Consider the following 18,134-nt stretch of genomic DNA (forward strand, 5'->3'; position numbering starts at 1 on the left):
ACGAGGCTTTCCTTGTTTTGCTCAATTATGCTATAGCTTTCTGGAAGCCCATGATGCATGCTGAGATGAGCACCTGCAGCGCTTCAAAATCGTAGACCTTTGCTCTCTTATTTTCCAATGATATGATGGCAGATGCGCTCCCAGCAGTTTGGTCATTCCATTCTTCCTTTCCGTGAGGCAATACATGTTCAGAAAATCTGAACGCGCTAGCTCGCTTTTAATTTTACCAAGCGGCGGCTATGATTTTTAACATTACGAATTTTGAAAAAATTAGGTGGGATTTTACATGTTTCTATTAAAATGCAAATAATTATTAGACTTAGCAACTCATTGCTGCCAAAGCTGAAAGAGAGATGCACCGCGGTTCACAATAGCGGAGCTACGTAGAAAAAATTCGCTGTGGTTTAGCTCTGGTTAAATCTGGTAGAGTAGCGAGAGGTACAGCCTTTGTCAAAAGTTTGGAGCCCAGGGGGTTTTCTTTTGAGCCACACTGTATCGTTCTTAATGGATCTCTAGCGCTCCAAATTTCCTGGACATGAGAAGATTTCTGGTACTGCCTCCTGCAATATGTAGGACTTCCATGAATGCTCTTGGAGTCCCAATATGAAGCTTGAAAGTGAACCCCCTGGGCTCTAAACTTTGACAAAGACTGTACGTACCCCTGGCTACGCGTAGGTTGTGCTTGGAAGTAAGACACACGGTTTACGTAACGGCTTGAACTTTATTGTTTATACCAATTAAGACGTTCCGGTGGTCAGAAAAGTAGTGACTCGGGTGGAGTCTGCTCCGCCGTCGGCGCAGCGGCGAGGCGCGCGGCGCTCACACCAGCTGCGGGCTATGACGTCACTCCGCGCATGCGCACAGCTGGCGGAGCGTGGTGCCACGGCTCAGCGCGCAGCCACACTGACCTCGCGAAGCGGCTGGCGTAGTTCTCGCTACAATATTCCTCTAATCTAATGTGTAAGAAGAAGAAATGGGCATGGGCGGGGCTTTTAATGCGAAGGCAAGGCGACCAATGATCGCTAAGGGTAACGGACTGGATTACAAGAGATGGCAAGCATAGCAGGGGGTGGCAGAGATTCAGATGGGCGGATGAGATAGGAACTTCGCCGGTGTCAAGTTGGCCGTAACAGGCACAGGGCACTGTTAATTGGAGGGATATGAGAGGGGCTTTTGTCCTACAGTGGTCGCAGTTAACCTGATGATCTTGATGATAAGGATGATAAGTCTGTGCAAACCAGTAAAAAATATTCCAGAGTCAAAATTTTTTCATACGTTGTAAGATTTCATTATAACAATCAGTATATACGCCGATCTCCTGTTAACAGGCTTGCATTTTTCTGCTGTTAACGTATTTGCGATCGTCAAAAGCTTTTCCCATTGGCTTCCTATGGCTCCATGCTAGCGATCGGAAAACTTTAAAATAAAGATTTCGCTATACATCGAAACAATGGATCATTACCTTCAATATTTCCAAACGGTCGCTTACAATTTTCCATTATTCAAAATTTTTGTCCAAGAATGTTCGACATGGACAAGATTCAAGAGTATGAGTGTACAAAGCTTGCAGGTAAAGGTAGCAAGTTTTTTTTTTGTGCTGGCATGTAAAATGGCAACGTAATCGCTGATTAAAACTGCGACAATGTTTTAAGCTTCTTTCCATAGCTAAGTTTAGTGCGTAGAAGCTAGGTGATGACACCATGAAAGACGAGGTTTCAGATTACCGGTGCCTTTGTCTACGCCTTGTCGTGCGTCGTCGGATGCCGCCATAAAACGCTCCGCGGGCTTTACTTTCGATGACTTTGGGTTTCTTCCTGTGAGCAAACGTTTCTGCGTTGGATATGTGCCGCCAATATCGATGGTGTCATCATGCGGCCTTCTATTGGCGATTTTCACAAAATCAACGCCACAATGCGGCGGCGCCGCGAACTAGTCTAAGAAGGATTGGCGTGCACGGAACCACGTTTTTTTCTCCGCTAGTCTTAAAAACGCCCATTAACAGCGCTGTTACATGATTGCTTGCACGCAAGCTAAATATAAGAGCCGCTGAGTTCACAGTTCCATTATCAAAGAGGCACGATATATTCTACCTCTGAATATGGGTCTATTTATCGGCGACTATTGCAGGGGGCTCTTCAGAGAAGCGGTCCTATTTAGCAATGAATTTCATGGACTCATTTTTTTTCGCTGAAGAAATGATTTTTCTTTTTTACAATTTTCGCATAGAAAATTTCTCGTTGAGGAAGAAAGCTTCCCCCTATCCACATCTTTACCTCTCAACACGCATTCTCAGCACGCAATATCATTTAGTGTCCCCTAATTTTTTGTCTCTTCGCTCACGACATGGCAATCTGAGTATCGAAGGCATTCATGTGCACTGTCCTGCTAAACTTCCCGCCCTTATTGGCAACCATCTGAGGACTGAACTTTGTGAGAATTTATGTAACGAAGTTCTCTTCATATGTTTTACGCACAGCCATGTACTTCAATGACTAAGAAGTCTTGGCTGCCGTCCACCAATTCAAATATCTGGTTATTTCGGAGTTCTGGAATATGACCTGGATGGAGTTTTAGAGGAAGATAGGTCATTGGCGTAGCTTTTGCGAGCCTTGACGGAGTTGCTTCGCAAGTGCACAGCTTTAAATTGACTGCATTCAAGTACGCTAGTCGGGCTTAAGCTTTATTATTTCATACGGCTTCATCATTGAGCCGCGAAAAGTGGAAAACGTCCACTGCACATCATTGCAGTACCTCTGGCTCATCCTTGCCCTTTGCCGTTTTTTGGTCGAACCCTCTGAAATAGAGATTGGAGATTCAGAAAATGAGATATTACGTTATTCGCTGAAATAATACAATAAACACACATGCCAAAGGAACCACACGCAAAAGCAGAAGACGGAGGCGAGAGGATTCTGTGTCTGCACTAGCAAGTCGGTCTCTCTCTCTCTCGCTGTTTGGCTTTTCTTTTTTTTTTTTCTAGGAGTAATTGACTGCTCTAACCATTAGTTAGGACTGCATGTCTCTTCCATGGCGCAAGTCTACGATGGATTTTATTTCGAAATTCCCACCTTCTATTATGCTTTTTGCTCTTGTCACGCACTGAGTGGTGTGTTTCAAGACTTGGAAGCTATGTTTATCGTCTTTGGTCTTATTAATCTCTGACGAACAAACATGCTACTGTTACTTCTTCTCTGAGAGTTTTGCTGATTCTATTTAAGAGAGAAAAAGCTGTAAACGCTTCTCTGGAGCCGTCTTCAAGATTATCGTCTGCATGCCGACATTCATTAGCAAGGCCCATTCGTGGGCTAGTTTGTCATGCACGATTTAACGACGGTAACATCCGTGGCCTTCTGAGCCACATTCTTAAAGAAGAAAATGCGATCCCAGTTAGATTGTCAACTATAGTGTCTACACAATGAGCATCTAATGTTCTTGTGATCTTCTCGCTAGAACTGCGGTTGGAACCGCGTACTTAAATGGTACGCATGAGTCATCACCTTCTAGTATGTTCAAGTAGCTTCCACTGGATTATCGCACGGGATTGTATTAATCCGACTCACTAATACACACTATTCTACCCACTGATCCACCTTAATTCATTTTCTGGTTTTGTTCGACTTCTAAAATTTTGGGGGTCTTTAGGAATTTTCTTTCTTTTTCGGGGGGGGGGGGGGGGGCTGCGCTAACTTCCAAACTTTTGGGGTCCTCAGATTTTTAAATCTGGCGTTGCTGTATGATTGGTCCATTAGTGGTCACGCGGTGTTGATGACGTCACGACCCTCTCAGTCGTATATATAGATCGCGGGTTGTCCTCACGCCAGTCCTGGCGCAGTTGTGCAGCGGTCGAGCGACGCGCCACAGCGCCGGCAGGTGGCTATTTCAAATAAAGCCACCGGTGGGGCTTGTGAGACCCAGGTTGCTCTTGTGGAGCTCCTGTAAAGCTAATGTGCAGCGCCAAGGTGGGCAGGTGTCAAATGTATTGAATTTGACAACGGTAGGCACTTTGCACACAGTCCGGTGGGAAGGTTGTGATGACCTCACAAGGTCACGCTACCTCTCTCGAAGAGTCCGGGAGTTTCGTAACAGAGAAGCAGGAGTTTTTTTCTTTTTTTTTTTCAGATGACAACCTAATTGATATTGCATTAAAACCACAGAAAAAAAAAGAGATTTTGACGGGCGCTAAGTTAACAACCGTATAATTTTTTCAGATGTTAGTGTAGCGCCCGTTTTATCCTGGTGTTTTCTTCGTTCCATTTTTGATGGTAATTTTGTCGTTCAGAGTAGGTAAACATTACGGATTTCGTAGGCGCATCACATATGCGGTGGACTGGAGTGATCGACATGAATATGGTTCACGCAATCAGCGCGACAGTTGTACTCAAAATTGTAGCTCGCAGACAAGCGCAATTGATGCTACGCTTTATGAAAGACCACACGTAGATTTGCTTACTTGCGGCAGGGATGCAAAGAAATTTGAGAAATTCAGCCACTGCCGTCACTTCCACCTGAATTTATTTTCCTAATAAATGTCTACTGACACAATCATGTGCACAACGGCTCACGTCGACTAACTACATACGCATTCAACTCAAGATATCTATGATTTAGGTCCTGTTTGTCGCGTCAATGAGAGCAACGAATAATGCAGGAGACTGAATTCTTGTGCACTGTGTAGGAAGGAGAAAAATGCTTAAAAAGCGCCTGGAAGAGGACACTCTCACACAATACCCAGCGTGGCTTTGGTCTGGATGGATAAGACAACTCCCATTGCTTCGCGTTTTCCTTGATTCAGCTATTGTATCAGGTTGCCTTCGAACAAACATGTTGACTTGATATTAGTGAAGTACCGCGAAAGCGCTTTAAAGAGGTATGAACTAGAAAGACATATTTTGATTTTGTTCCGTCAGTTTTTATTTTGTCACAGCCAGATGGCGCCATAATAACAGGCGGCTCCGCCTAACCGTAGCGGCAGTACTGCTTAGAGCACTGCACGGGCCACAATCTGAGGCCCAAGCCCGGCCCGGGCCCGAGACCTGAAGCCCGAGCCCGGCCCAGGCCCGCGGCTTCAAGCCCGGGCCCGGCCCAGGCCCGCTAAATTATCGCTCTAGCGAGCCCGGCCCGGCCCGTGAATCCCGGAGTGAGGCCCAGCCCGGGCCCGGCCCGGCCCGTATCACAGTAACGCTTGAGGTATACTGCTCACTCTGGGCAAGCATAGTGCGACTAGACCGATAAGGAACTCGCCGACAAAGGTTCTGAAACCACAGTTTGGCTTGAAGAAAGTTGGTTCTTTTTAACCGAGAAGGAAGTGATTAAGAGTAGCGCTCCCCAGGCCCGTCTTTTGGACAGTGATCTCGTGTACGTGCGCAAAGATAAACTCCGAAGTTCCGAGAGCCAAATAAAAAGGGCTGCATACGAGCGTAATAGACTACTTTTCATTCCCCCATGATTTTAATCAGTTATACTTTTCCGCCCGCGAAGTATAAACATTAAAGCTGCCTAGCAAGCAGTGGAATGACATTTTTTGAGTGAACGCGATCTCTCAGGTTGAACTCATAGCCGCACTGGTCGCCTTTCAGCAGAAAAAAAAAGCTAAAAGGCTTGAGTATTTTGCGGTGTGTATCTGAAGACTATAAGCGTCCTAAACTTATATGTTCTTCCCGAATGCATTTCTAATAGTGTATAGATATGTTTTGGGATGACGAACGCTCAATGGCCAATTAAGGCAGGTTGAATTTTACTCTTACTGGTGGAGCAGAAGATAACGCGCGAACCACGTGATAACTTATAGGGCAGAACACTTGTCATGACAACCAGGCTGAAGAAGCGAGGAGCGATAGACATGGCTATGAGATGAGATGTACAAACTCTCGCGAGCTTTTGTGGCTATTTAATTTACGAGATGTTCCGGTCAGCTGATCAAAAAGAAAACCAAACGCGCTTTAGTTTGTGAATTTCCTCTCATGAGAAAAATATAGCTATAAAATAAAAGCTATGTTTTGGGGCTGTGAGAGACACCGAAGCAAAGGGCTCCGGATCATTTCGACCGCCTGGGTTTTTTCAACGAGCAATGATACTACAAAGTGCATGGCTGTCATTCTTGCCGCCTAAATAGAAATGCGGCCGCCGAGGCTAGGAGCAAACCCTGGTTCACCGGCTCAGTAGTCAAGAAACATGACCGCTAAGCCACCGCGGCGCGGAAATAGGGAAATAAATAAGTCAATGAATAAAGCTTAGTTTTTTCTCAGCGCGTAGTATAACCCATAGCTCATCCCTGTCGCTGCTCCAATGCCGCAGTTGTGTACTTCACTCTGCAATAGTGAATGAATAGTCAGACACCAGCCGTTTCTGTACAGACCGAAGGCCGGCTCAGCTTTAAGCCCGAGCCCGGCCCGGGCCCGCAACTTCAGGCCCGGGCCCGGCCCAGGCCCGGCAAAACAAATCATGTCCCGGCCCGGCCCGGGCTTTCGGGCCGGCCCGAGCCCGTGCAGTGCACTAGTACTGCTTACTAAAACATGTTTGGTACTCCTGCTGTCTCATTATATTGAGCGGGCAGCGTAAATGGAGCAGACTGCAAAGCCGGTCTGCTAATACTGGCTATTACAGTTCACTTTGGTTCTATTAATTCTTATTTCCACAGTAGCCAACCGAACCCCTCATCCCGCTTGCCACGTGTAGGATGACCAACTCCCTGCATTTCCTTTCTTCTCTCTCACTCTCTCAGATTACCACAAGGCTAAACGTCAGATGAATTTTTCTTGTTTGTTTTCGCGCCCTGCGTAATAGCAATTGTCAGGTCCGTATTTCATTTTTCTAAGTGTGCGGTAGACGCCGTCGCTATCATAGTCATCACCGAAAGCGTTCCCACTGCTGAAGGGGTGTCGCGATTTTGGTTAAAGGCATTAGCAGCTGCCAATGCCATCCCATCGCCAACACATAATGAAATTAGGTGCCCCGGTGAATTTAATTTGCTTTTGTTTTCTTCCATAAATGAAGCAGCCACAAGCCAATGGCTTCGAACCCCTCCACCCAGTACCCACTTAACACTGCCGACCCCCAGTGCCATGTGTCGATAAGATTTGTAGTCTTGCGGCGGGAGCAGCGCAGCACGAGCCTGTCCTGCCTCTCTCTCTTTCGTCTCGTGCTGCGCTGCTCCCGCCGCAAGATATCCAACACGACTGCACTCCAGAGGAGGCGGAGCGTATCCCAGTACTGTGGCGCCATATGCTCTGGGTCTCCCCGCTCCCCCGTAACATGGACACCGACATGCACGTAAACAGGCGACAAGCGCGGGCTCGGGCTCTTGAGAGACAACACGGCTCCCGACCCGGTGTATATTATGTAGACGTAGCAGGCCCATCGCCCACCGGATTTTACACGGCCGCTGTCGTTCACCAGGAAATGCACGTTGATGGACTCTCTTTTCGAGCCCCGAATTCAATGCGAGCCGAGGAAGTAGCGATAGCGCTTGCTGCCGCCCACGCCAATTCGAGAATCATCATTACGGACTCCCGAAAAGCATGTGATCATTACTTGGCAGGGGAGATCTCCCCCTTAGCTGCTTGCATTCTAAGACGGACTGCCACTGATCCAACACCCAAAAGAATCATTTGGGCTCCTGGCCACCAGGGCTTACGAGGTAATGAGGCCGCTGACGCGGCTGCCCGAGCGCTTACTCACCGGGCTCCTCATCCCAGCTCTTCTGGCTCGGAGACTAACCAGCCGCTGCTGCGATTCAAGGAAATTATAACGCATTATAGCGACATCCACCGCCTTTTCCCGGCCCCTACAAAGGGGCTGAGTAAGACGGAGGAGCGAACTTTAAGGCGCCTGCAGACAGGTACTCTACTCTGTCCTGCAATCTTAAAGCATTACGATCCTAACACGGATGGGCGATGCCCACACTGTGGGGAGACCTGTGATATCTTCCACATGGTGTGGGCATGTACTCAAAATCCCCACCTCCCCCCTTCCCCTACCCCTTCCAGAGAGGCATGGGAGACTGCCCTTCTCAACTGCTCCTCGCTTGAGTCCCAAAGGGCTCTGGTGAAACGGGCTAGAGACGGGGCATTGTCATGCGGTGTCCCGGACTAGGGACGCCGACCATGTAGCGTGGCCACTCTGTGGCTCCCAAACTCTATTTCAGAAATTAAAAGTTTTCACCACCACCACCGCAAGATCATGCAACAATCAGTCCAACTTTTTACCTTGTTAAAGATGTGTAGTGCATGCGCGTGCCACAAGCACAACTATAGAATGTGCTCCTGCTGGTTTGGCTTGGTTTATTGGGGTTTAACGTCCCAAAGCATCTCAGGCTATGAGGGACGCCGTAGTGGAGGGCTCCGGAAATTTGAGCACCTACTGAGAGGGACTATGGTGATTTCGCTATGCGGCATATTAGACGTCAGTCACTTGGTTACTCTTGCGCGAGAGAAAAAATATTTACTTAAAATCTGCAACTAAAAATTCAGGGGGCACTTTGTCTGAAGTGCGTAGAGGCGAAAGCGTTTTCCGCACTACTTTGACTGATGTCACACATAATTAATGACTAATTATTAAACAATGACAATAACTAATTATTGACTAATTAATAATTAATGACTAACTACTAATTAACTGCTAATTAATGCCGCTAAAGCTTCGCCTTCAGGAGTCGAACGCTACAGCGTGTTGTAGGGCTGCCAGGGAGTCCACGGAACGCCACCACCCGTTCGGCGCGATGCCTGCCCCTTTGAACGCAACGCTTTTTGAGGAAAGGATGGACACCCGAACCGCACCGTACAGGAAGGGAGGCGTGTTCGCCAAATGCAGCCGGTACAGCCAGCGATGACAGCGCCGCCCACCGGCAGGTAGCAGCCACCATTAAGGCTCGTTATAAATATTCATTCAGAACGAATGCTTCACATCGCCGCTATGGCGCAGTGGATTAGAGGCACGTGTTGCGTATGGAAGGTCGGCCGTTCGACTCCGCTCTCTGTACTGTAATTTTATTGTTTTTTTTAATTCAATTTCTTAATTGTTTTCCCTTTTAGGTCGCAAATCGCGATGCTTAGTGGCATATAACGCCGTTTAAGCATTATTTAGGGAATAATTATCCCTTTTAGGTAAGCCGTTGTGACAATCTTCAGTCACCGTGATCAATTCACCGTGGTTTCAAGCCTTGTGGTTGTACAGGCTGCAGTTGGCGAATACGCGGAAGGGAGGAAGTGGGAGTGAAAGGAGAAAGAGGAACCGTAATGAAGAAAATGAAAATTGTATTTGAGGAAAGGAAAGTATGGAGTAAGTAATCTCACATATCTCGGTGGACACCCGTCATCCGTTTGTAGAGAAAGGGAGGAAGTCGGAGTGAAAGAAGAAAGAGAAAGAGGGGCCGTAATGAAGAAAATGAAAATTGTATTTGAGGAAAGGAAATTACGGAGTAAGTGTCTCACATATCTCAGTGGACACCTGTCATCGTCGATGAGTCGCCCCAGTGGCTGGATGTAACGCCGTACGGACGGACGGACGGAAGTATGAGTCATTAAAGGTCATCGCCTTAAAAAACTCGGAAGAATGACCACTCACCCGCATTGCTTTTGGCAATATCTTTCTGCGATGAAATAGTTGTTATCGAGCAGCTCCTCCTTGCCTCCGCAGAACTGGTACTCCGAGCAGGTTTGTGTCGTTATGTTGTAGTAAAACCTTCGCATCGGTTTCTCAGTTTTCGCTCCCTTGCAAGGACTTGGTGGAGGACGAGCGCAGAACGGAGCACCTTGCTCTAGATTAGATAACGAGTCATCACAGTGTCAAACGTAGCAAAATGCACCGCAGGAATTTATATACATTTTTAGGAGAACAGTAACTTATACAGATTATTCAAACTTTTTCACAAAAGAAGCGCAAAAAGAAGTACGGAAATCACGCGGTGGATTGATGTCGCGCCCCAAAACTCAAAAATTGATTATATTATAAACAAGAAAACAAGAGTGCAGACAATTTTGAAAATGATGGATGATGACAAGAAATATTTTGGATGTAATTATAAATTGACTGAAACCCTGTACGCCTGAGAATACTGAAATGAATTTAAAAGCCTCTTGACAGGGTTAATTGGAGATATATGGGAGATGCCTTTGCCCTGCAGTGGGTGTAGTCAGGCTGATGATGATGATGATGATGAAGCATATTCTGCCCATATCTCTCTGTGTTTTCGAGGCTTCTCTGCTGCGCATTGCTTGCCTCCAGAAATCTGCTGGCGCACACTGCGCTTCACCACGCTGTGTCTTTTCAGTCCTCTTCTTCGATGATGTGTTGGTGGATGAGCTCTAACCTCTTACCAGAAAGCAGGCTTTTTTTTTGTTATTGACATGGGCATAAAAGGAGATGTTGATGCATTATGCCGCCGGCTACTCCTTTGCACATAACTCAAGAAAAACACTTGAACTTACCATATAACTCTGAATAAAGCAAAGCTACACACAATCCACAAGACAAATAATACAATGGACACGACAGAAATGCTAACATAAAATATAAAAATAATCTATAGGTAATGACATTACCTAGTGACATAGAATGAGGATATACTATAATAAATAGTAGGTACTAATCACAGTAAACCATACAGAAGCCCCAAATTCAAGAAATTAGAAACAATCAGCTGCAACAGTAACGATCACATACAGGAGATACGTCATCGAAACATATAAAAGATTGCCAGGACATTAGAGACCTGCAACAATAACGATATCAGATGCATCAGATTCATAACGAAAACAGGTATGATCGCCAGGACACTGGGCAGCACGTTCCGAGGTGAATAATTACAGAATTTACACCAGCAATATTTAGTACCTCCAGAGGATGCCACTCTCCTCAAGGAAGGTTTTCAGTGCCATGATCAGGCTTTTCTAGTATTTAGTTTCACTGGTGCGACACATATGTGCAGCAGCTCGGCACATGCCATTGTCTAGTTATTTTCTCTCGTTTCAGCAGGTAACAGCGGTAATTTCTTAAAAATAGCATTGGCGGAAAAGGCTGGAAATGCGCTTATTGGCTTATTTTTCTTCAAGTGGAGGTGACTTTATTCAGATGTAAAATAAAGCCCGCTGAAAGAGATATGCACCGCGACACGATATTGTGTTTTAAGCGGTTTCCTTGTAGCTGCTCGGGGGTCGTGATTGTGTAAAGTCGGCTGGTTTTTAAGGGCGGATCAAATAGCTCCCGCAAATCTTACTGTTGCATTGGATCAATCATATCCATGGCGTGGTTAGAGAGGACCAGAAGATACAAGGCTAGAGGGCCGGACTGGATGCGGGAAATGAAATGTTTGTTTTCTTGCCGCGTTTCTCTTGCCGCGTAATTTTCTTGGCGCGTTGTTCTCTCGCCGGTTTAACTCTCCAAAGTGACACATAAGCCGTGATGGACGCCTCATATAAGAGCTGCGCGTTAATTCAGACCAGTGGGTTTTTTTAACATGCGACGATATTGAGCAGCACATGAGTGCTTTTTTTTTATTTCGGTTTTGTATTTCGCCTCCATTGAAACACATACATCGAAATACGAACTACAATATTTAGCCTCCATCGGGGCTGAGGTGGGTGCGGACCGCTGCTGTGGACAACAACCAGTTTAGTATAAACACCAACCACCTTCGCTAAAGTTATGATTGTGAAGTAGTTTAGAAGTGTATGAAGATGTTGGCCACATTGTGAAGCCGCACTTCCCGCTCTTGATGATCGTGTTATGTTTCTGTTGGTAGTCTCAGTTGAGTTTGCGGGCCGCCGGGCAGCGGGCCATCTCCATATCCCCCCCGGGCGCCGCCGACTTGGTCCTTATCTTAAGATGTTTTAGGCGGCGTAGCTTTTAAGCAGACAGAGGAAACGCTGGGGTCAAAGGGCTGCCGCCCCAAAAGGTAAAAGCAGCAATGGCAGCGAGGGGTGCCGGAAGGGGACCCGTTCCGCGGACAGTGCGTACGAGTCGCGTACCCCGGCTATTGTCGGGGTTAAGTTCAATGGCTTTTCGACGGCGGCGTCGAACTGTGCGAAAGAAAGCTCCAGGGACACTTGAGGGGGAAGCTTGCGTGGGAGGCAGCTGAGTGCAATTACGAATGGTCGTGAGGCCGGATGGAAGTGGTCATTCGGGTAACGAGTTGTGATTACTCTGCCTCTGGCCAGAGGGCTCGGATGCCACCCTGTAGTGTTTGGAGCCACAGCTGATGGAAGTGGTGCTTGCGTGCTTTTGTGGTATTGTCAAAGTGTTTCACTGTGTGTGGAAAAGCGCAAAAGCGCTATCGGCTTCGTGGCCCTCGCGAGCAAACAAGCTCGTGGGTTTGTTGAGTTGCAGAGAAAACGCTCTGATTGGTTGTAAGAAGCCCATCTCTCATTGGTCAATAAGTTGGTCCCCAGAATGCTGGGGAAACTTATTTAAGGAGGCGTTTTGGCGCCAAAGGGGGAGACTTGGGCAGGGACTCTTGGTGGAGAGTCGGAATCGCGAGACGGACAGGGTCTAGCTTTGCGCTGGCCACGTTCCGAAGGACGAGGAGCCGCTACGTGTAGCGCGAGTTCAGTCGGCCAGGCAGGACAGGGTTTCGTAGGGGCGAGCTCTGGCCTGGCGCTCCCGATCGTCCTGAATGCTAGCGACCACCCTGGTCGATGTGTATATGTGTAAATAGTTGTAAATAAACCCAGCTTGTACATTTCCGCAAAGAAGTTCGTCTACGTCTCATCTCCCTCCTGCAACGTGTCGCGCCCAAACGGACCCCCATCTCCACCACCACAAAAGAGGAAGACCCGCCACGAGTCTAACTGGCGCAGTCGACAGGATTGGGCGGCGGCTTTCTGCGGAGGGTGAGCGACTTCAACTGCACTGTACAGAAGATTTTAAGCTGGTCCAACATCTACGAAGAGGATCCAGGACCTGCGCCTTCAAGCGAACGGGGCTACAACGAAAGATCCTGTCAGGGCGACTCTCAGCGGAGAACCTCAACATCCAACCCCGAGCGTCCAGGTTCCAAGCAACGACTTGCACCGGGCTGCTGACTTTCTGACGTGTGGCGAACTGACCTGTGGACGACAGAAATTGGAGCGACATCACCGAGTGTGCCAGGCGAAACGCGGAAAGCACCGAAGCAAAAGGTGGGTCTCTTCCCTGTTCGTTTGCCGGTAGGGCATGGTGGTCACCACACGAAGGACAACTCAGAGGGAAGACGGGATGGAGAGCCAGAGCTCAGATCAGGCTTCAGTAACTGATGAAACTGAAGAATATTCGGTATCACAGGAAATTGAATCTTCTCTGAGCCCATCAATGCATAGTGGTCCGCCGATCGAGAAGGAAAGCAGTGATGTAATCCTTCTAAGGCAGCTTGATATCAAAAAATTGGAGCTCGAAATTGAGCTCCTCAGACTGAAACAGAAGGGCCAGAGCAACAGCGCGCTGGGAACTCGAGATGGTAGGAGCAGATATGCTGAAGAGTTAAGGGCGGTCCTTGCTCCCATGCCAACGTTCGAGGAGCTGGTGCCCGCGTGGTTCAAAAATGCGGACAATATGCTGAGGAGCGGCGCAGTTCCGGACGATCTGCGCGGGAGTATAATATTGCCATTGTTAAACGAGCAGTGTCGCGCGCTCATAGCAGACAAAGCGGACGACAGGTTGATGTCGTATGAGGAAATTAAAGAGTTCGTGCTAGGGGAACTGAAGTTGACGCCAGAAGAATATCAGCGTAGGTTTTTCTCGGGCAGAAAGGGGAATGAAACCTGGAGTCGATTCGCGACTAGGCTGCAAGTTCTCCTCGACTATTACCTGTGCAGCCGGAAGATAAAATCGCTAGAAGAGCTGCGTACGTTGATGATTTCTGACCGGCTCAAACAACTTATGGGTGATGATCTGAGGACCTACGTACTGCAGCATGAAACCGGAGAATGGTTTAAACCTGGAGAGCTAGCGAAACTCGCTGAAAAATATGAGGATAGCACGAGGCGCCCCCGTCAAATTGAACAAAGAGGCGCGGATACCCCTAAAGGGGATAAGTTGAGACAGCCGGATCTGAGGAACATGAACACTGGTCGTGGGCCTGCCCCCAGGTGTTTTTCTTGCGGCCGTTCAGGCCACTACCAGCGGGATTGCCAACAGACCAAACCGAAAGAGTGGGACAAACAGGAGTCAGGTGAAAGGTCGCATACAGCAAAACTAACCGCGAGGGCAGCGTGCGACGCCGTGCCAACATGTGACGTATATGTAGTGAATGCGGCAGGGGGAGGTGCAAAAATGACCTGGGTGGAGCTGGTTGCGGGAGGAACGCCTTTCAAGGCCTGTGTTGACTCAGGTGCAGGGATCACTATCCTCAAGAGAAGCGTTGTCCCACACGTGAACCTCTCAGAGGGAGCCGGCAAGATACGACTCAAAGACGCGTTCGGGCATGCGGTTATAGCTGATTTAAGGTATGTGCCCTTGAGTCTGTCGAGGTCATCACAGGATGCCAGTGTAAATCCCCCTGTGCTCATCCTGTGTGCTGTAACTGAGGAGCTTGCGGAGGAAGCCTTGTTAACACCCGAGGCTTTTGAGGAGCTGAAGCGAGTTCAGAGTAAAACTCAAGAGCTTGCAGTACACAGGGTGAAAACAGAGATCGAGGCCTTCGTTGATGAACCCGCAAAGGAAGTAATAGCTGTCAGAGCGGATGACGAGGAGCAGAGAAAGGCATGTTCTGCGCTTGCCGTAGATGTGAAGGAAGCGGTAAAGCAACCGCCACTGAATGAAAGTGAAGGAACCGATAAGACCTTTGTCCAACAGCAACAGGTAGACAGTGGTGGCCGCCATGTTTCGCCGGGGACGGAACGGGTGGGGCTCCACCGATGCGGATTTCTTCTTGTACTCTGCAGTGTGAACTGGTGCTTGAACATGTTTGCTCTGGATTGTTTGCGACTTGGTGATGTTTGTGCAGTTATGCTTCGTCCATGTATGCAGGCTATTGTTTGTATAATGTCGGTGCTTGCAGGGATGCTTTGTTTGACCCATGCTTACGTCATGAGCACGCCTGATTTGTTTTTCTGTGTGTGTTATTTTGCTGTGGGTTTGCCACTTTTATTCACTGTTTACCCTCGAGGCGTCAGCTGATGGCAGTGCATGGAATTTGTTGTGCGTACAGCAAGTGTACCCACAACAATCTTGGTTGGGAGGAGTTGAGTTTGCGGGCCGCCGGGCAGCGGGCCATCTCCATATCCCCCCCGGGCGCCGCCGACTTGGTCCTTATCTTAAGATGTTTTAGGCGGCGTAGCTTTTAAGCAGACAGAGGAAACGCTGGGGTCAAAGGGCTGCCGCCCCAAAAGGTAAAAGCAGCAATGGCAGCGAGGGGTGCCGGAAGGGGACCCGTTCCGCGGACAGTGCGTACGAGTCGCGTACCCCGGCTATTGTCGGGGTTAAGTTCAATGGCTTTTCGACGGCGGCGTCGAACTGTGCGAAAGAAAGCTCCAGGGACACTTGAGGGGGAAGCTTGCGTGGGAGGCAGCTGAGTGCAATTACGAATGGTCGTGAGGCCGGATGGAAGTGGTCATTCGGGTAACGAGTTGTGATTACTCTGCCTCTGGCCAGAGGGCTCGGATGCCACCCTGTAGTGTTTGGAGCCACAGCTGATGGAAGTGGTGCTTGCGTGCTTTTGTGGTATTGTCAAAGTGTTTCACTGTGTGTGGAAAAGCGCAAAAGCGCTATCGGCTTCGTGGCCCTCGCGAGCAAACAAGCTCGTGGGTTTGTTGAGTTGCAGAGAAAACGCTCTGATTGGTTGTAAGAAGCCCATCTCTCATTGGTTACTAAGTTTGTCCCCAGAATGCTGGGGAAACTTATTTAAGGAGGCGTTTTGGCGCCAAAGGGGGAGACTTGGGCAGGGACTCTTGGTGGAGAGTCGGAATCGCGAGACGGACAGGGTCTAGCTTTGCGCTGGCCACGTTCCGAAGGACGAGGAGCCGCTACGTGTAGCGCGAGTTCAGTCGGCCAGGCAGGACAGGGTTTCGTAGGGGCGAGCTCTGGCCTGGCGCTCCCGATCGTCCTGAATGCTAGCGACCACCCTGGTCGATGTGTATATGTGTAAATAGTTGTAAATAAACCCAGCTTGTACATTTCCGCAAAGAAGTTCGTCTACGTCTCATCTCCCTCCTGCAACGTGTCGCGCCCAAACGGACCCCCATCTCCACCACCACAAAAGAGGAAGACCCGCCACGAGTCTAACTGTCTCCCTCCGTTGTGAATAATTCTAGGCAGTTTCCGCTTTATCTGAAGTATTTGTGAATTCTATTTTTTTCCTTTCGTTGTATCGTTTGTCCGCTGCTATGGGACTGCAAATGAGGCCAACACTTTCGCAAATACACGCATAAGTAGAGTGTATTTACAGGGTTTTTACTGAGTCAGCTCGGACAGCAACTTGTGTAGTCGCTCTCCGCATGTACCGTTCTGAGTGGAATGAAGAAAGAATGGGAGAGGACTTACCTTTATTACATTTGGAGACACAGTCGTAGCGGGATACAAAGACGCCTTGCGTGTCACAGCCATTCCACCTGAAGTGTTGGCACATTTTGGATGTTGTATTGTAAAAATACCTCAAGATGATTTTGCGACAGCCCGGTCCTCTTTCATTATTTGGCATTGTGCACAGTTCCTTGCTCTGATCTGCAACCGATGACCCTTGGAGAACACACACCACGAAAATTAGCTCTATAATTATTGCAGTCTATGAAGGCGAAGCTTGCTTTCGACATGCGGCGGAAATAAAATTCTTTAAACGGAAAAAATAGGAGTGCAAAAAAAAAACACTGGTAGGATTTTAAGGATCTCAAATTTAATATGGAAGACAATAGTAAAAACAATGTTTAAGTTTTCACCTTTCTACCTTTGCATTTTCGCCGATAAAGCATTAGTTAAGAAGATTTACACAAATTACCAAACAGAATGAACGTGCGTCGCCGAAGTGCATCAGTAATAATATACTTGTAGGCTATCGTTAATTGTTGCTCGGTTATTCTTTACTGCAATGTGGTTGTGGCAGTTTTCTCTAATGGTCATGTTTCCGCGATTTTACAGCGTACTAAATAGATGCTCAGCTCATTCTACAAGTGCGATCGAGTTTCTTAGGATACTGATTTAAAGCAAATCCATTTCCAGTGGGAACATCTAAAGGTGCACTAACAACTTACCGGAGAGAACCGAAGCCACCAGAGCTGATACGGTGAGGAGAGAAATTGAGAGACACATCTTGGTTTCTTGGTGCGAGATCACTAGTTGTGTCCAGCGAGCTTGTCGAGAATTGGTCGCGTTTATATCCTCTCCCGCACATGCGGCATTTCTATGCGAGCACATGATTGACAGCTTTGCGAAAACAGCGTCAGCAAAGAAATGAACACTTAACAAAATAAAGGTAAAGTTCAAGGAACGGTGTCGCTCGTTAATCTTCTTTGGATATTGAGACAGGTCGACCCCTTGCAAGGCAGCTTAGAGAGCGCCAGAAAGGAGAGGCTTCGGTAGCATTAAGTGTGGAAATTCGAATGCAGAAATCGGAGAAAACATGGGATGCCTTACTTTTTACATGGCAGTGCCTTTGGCTTAGGTCTTTGAACTTCTACATTTAGACCAGGCAAAATTGTTAAGTTTCGATTTTCTAAGGGCAAAAATGATCTCACTCATTGGCTTGGTTCTTACCGCTATGTTCTCTCGCTGTAAGACAACGAACACCTCATCAGCGCACATGTACTTCAATGTTTCTCTCGCACTTATTAATAACAAATAAACTTTGCGGATTTCTTCCCTCTTTCACTCCCACCTTCTTCCTGACCCTCACAGCGTGGTTGAGGTGTCCGCCGAGAAGTGAAACAGATGCTGCGCCTTTCATTTCCTGGGAACTAATCATTTTGAGCGAGAACTTGAAGGCATTGAAAAGAAAGTAAAAAAAAAAAGAAGCCTGTCTGATAATCGAGCGTAGGCTCAAGCACGTGTGGCGGCGCCTTGTTACAAACGCGCACCTCCATCAGTAGACGGTGAAGGAGGCACAAGACGCCAGCAGGGCGGTCTAAGAATAAAAGTTCGTCCTTGGGTTAGTCCTAGAGTGTGGTCGCGTCCCTTTCCCATCGCGATATTTGGTGAATAGAACCGGGGCTGGTGACGCTGCAGCCGGTCGCCCT

At 47.9% G+C, this 18,134-nt stretch overlaps 1 protein-coding gene across 1 annotated transcript; it reads right to left on the reverse strand.

The window, feature by feature from the left end:
• Positions 1–2,739: 2,739 nt before the first annotated feature.
• Positions 2,740–17,211, reverse strand: LOC149332256 (chelonianin-like). The gene is made up of 4 exons (XM_089555724.1): positions 17,154–17,211; positions 16,450–16,629; positions 9,562–9,754; positions 2,740–2,794 (listed from the first exon to the last, which is right to left on the reverse strand). The coding sequence occupies exons 1-4, from the start codon at positions 17,209–17,211 to the stop codon at positions 2,740–2,742; spliced, it is 486 nt and encodes a 161-aa protein (XP_089411850.1).
• Positions 17,212–18,134: the final 923 nt, after the last annotated feature.

Source organism: Amblyomma mixtum, chromosome 8 (genome assembly GCF_055824585.1).
Source record: "Amblyomma mixtum isolate Tamu chromosome 8, ASM5582458v1, whole genome shotgun sequence".
In the NCBI taxonomy this organism is placed as follows: Eukaryota; Metazoa; Arthropoda; class Arachnida; order Ixodida; family Ixodidae; genus Amblyomma; species Amblyomma mixtum.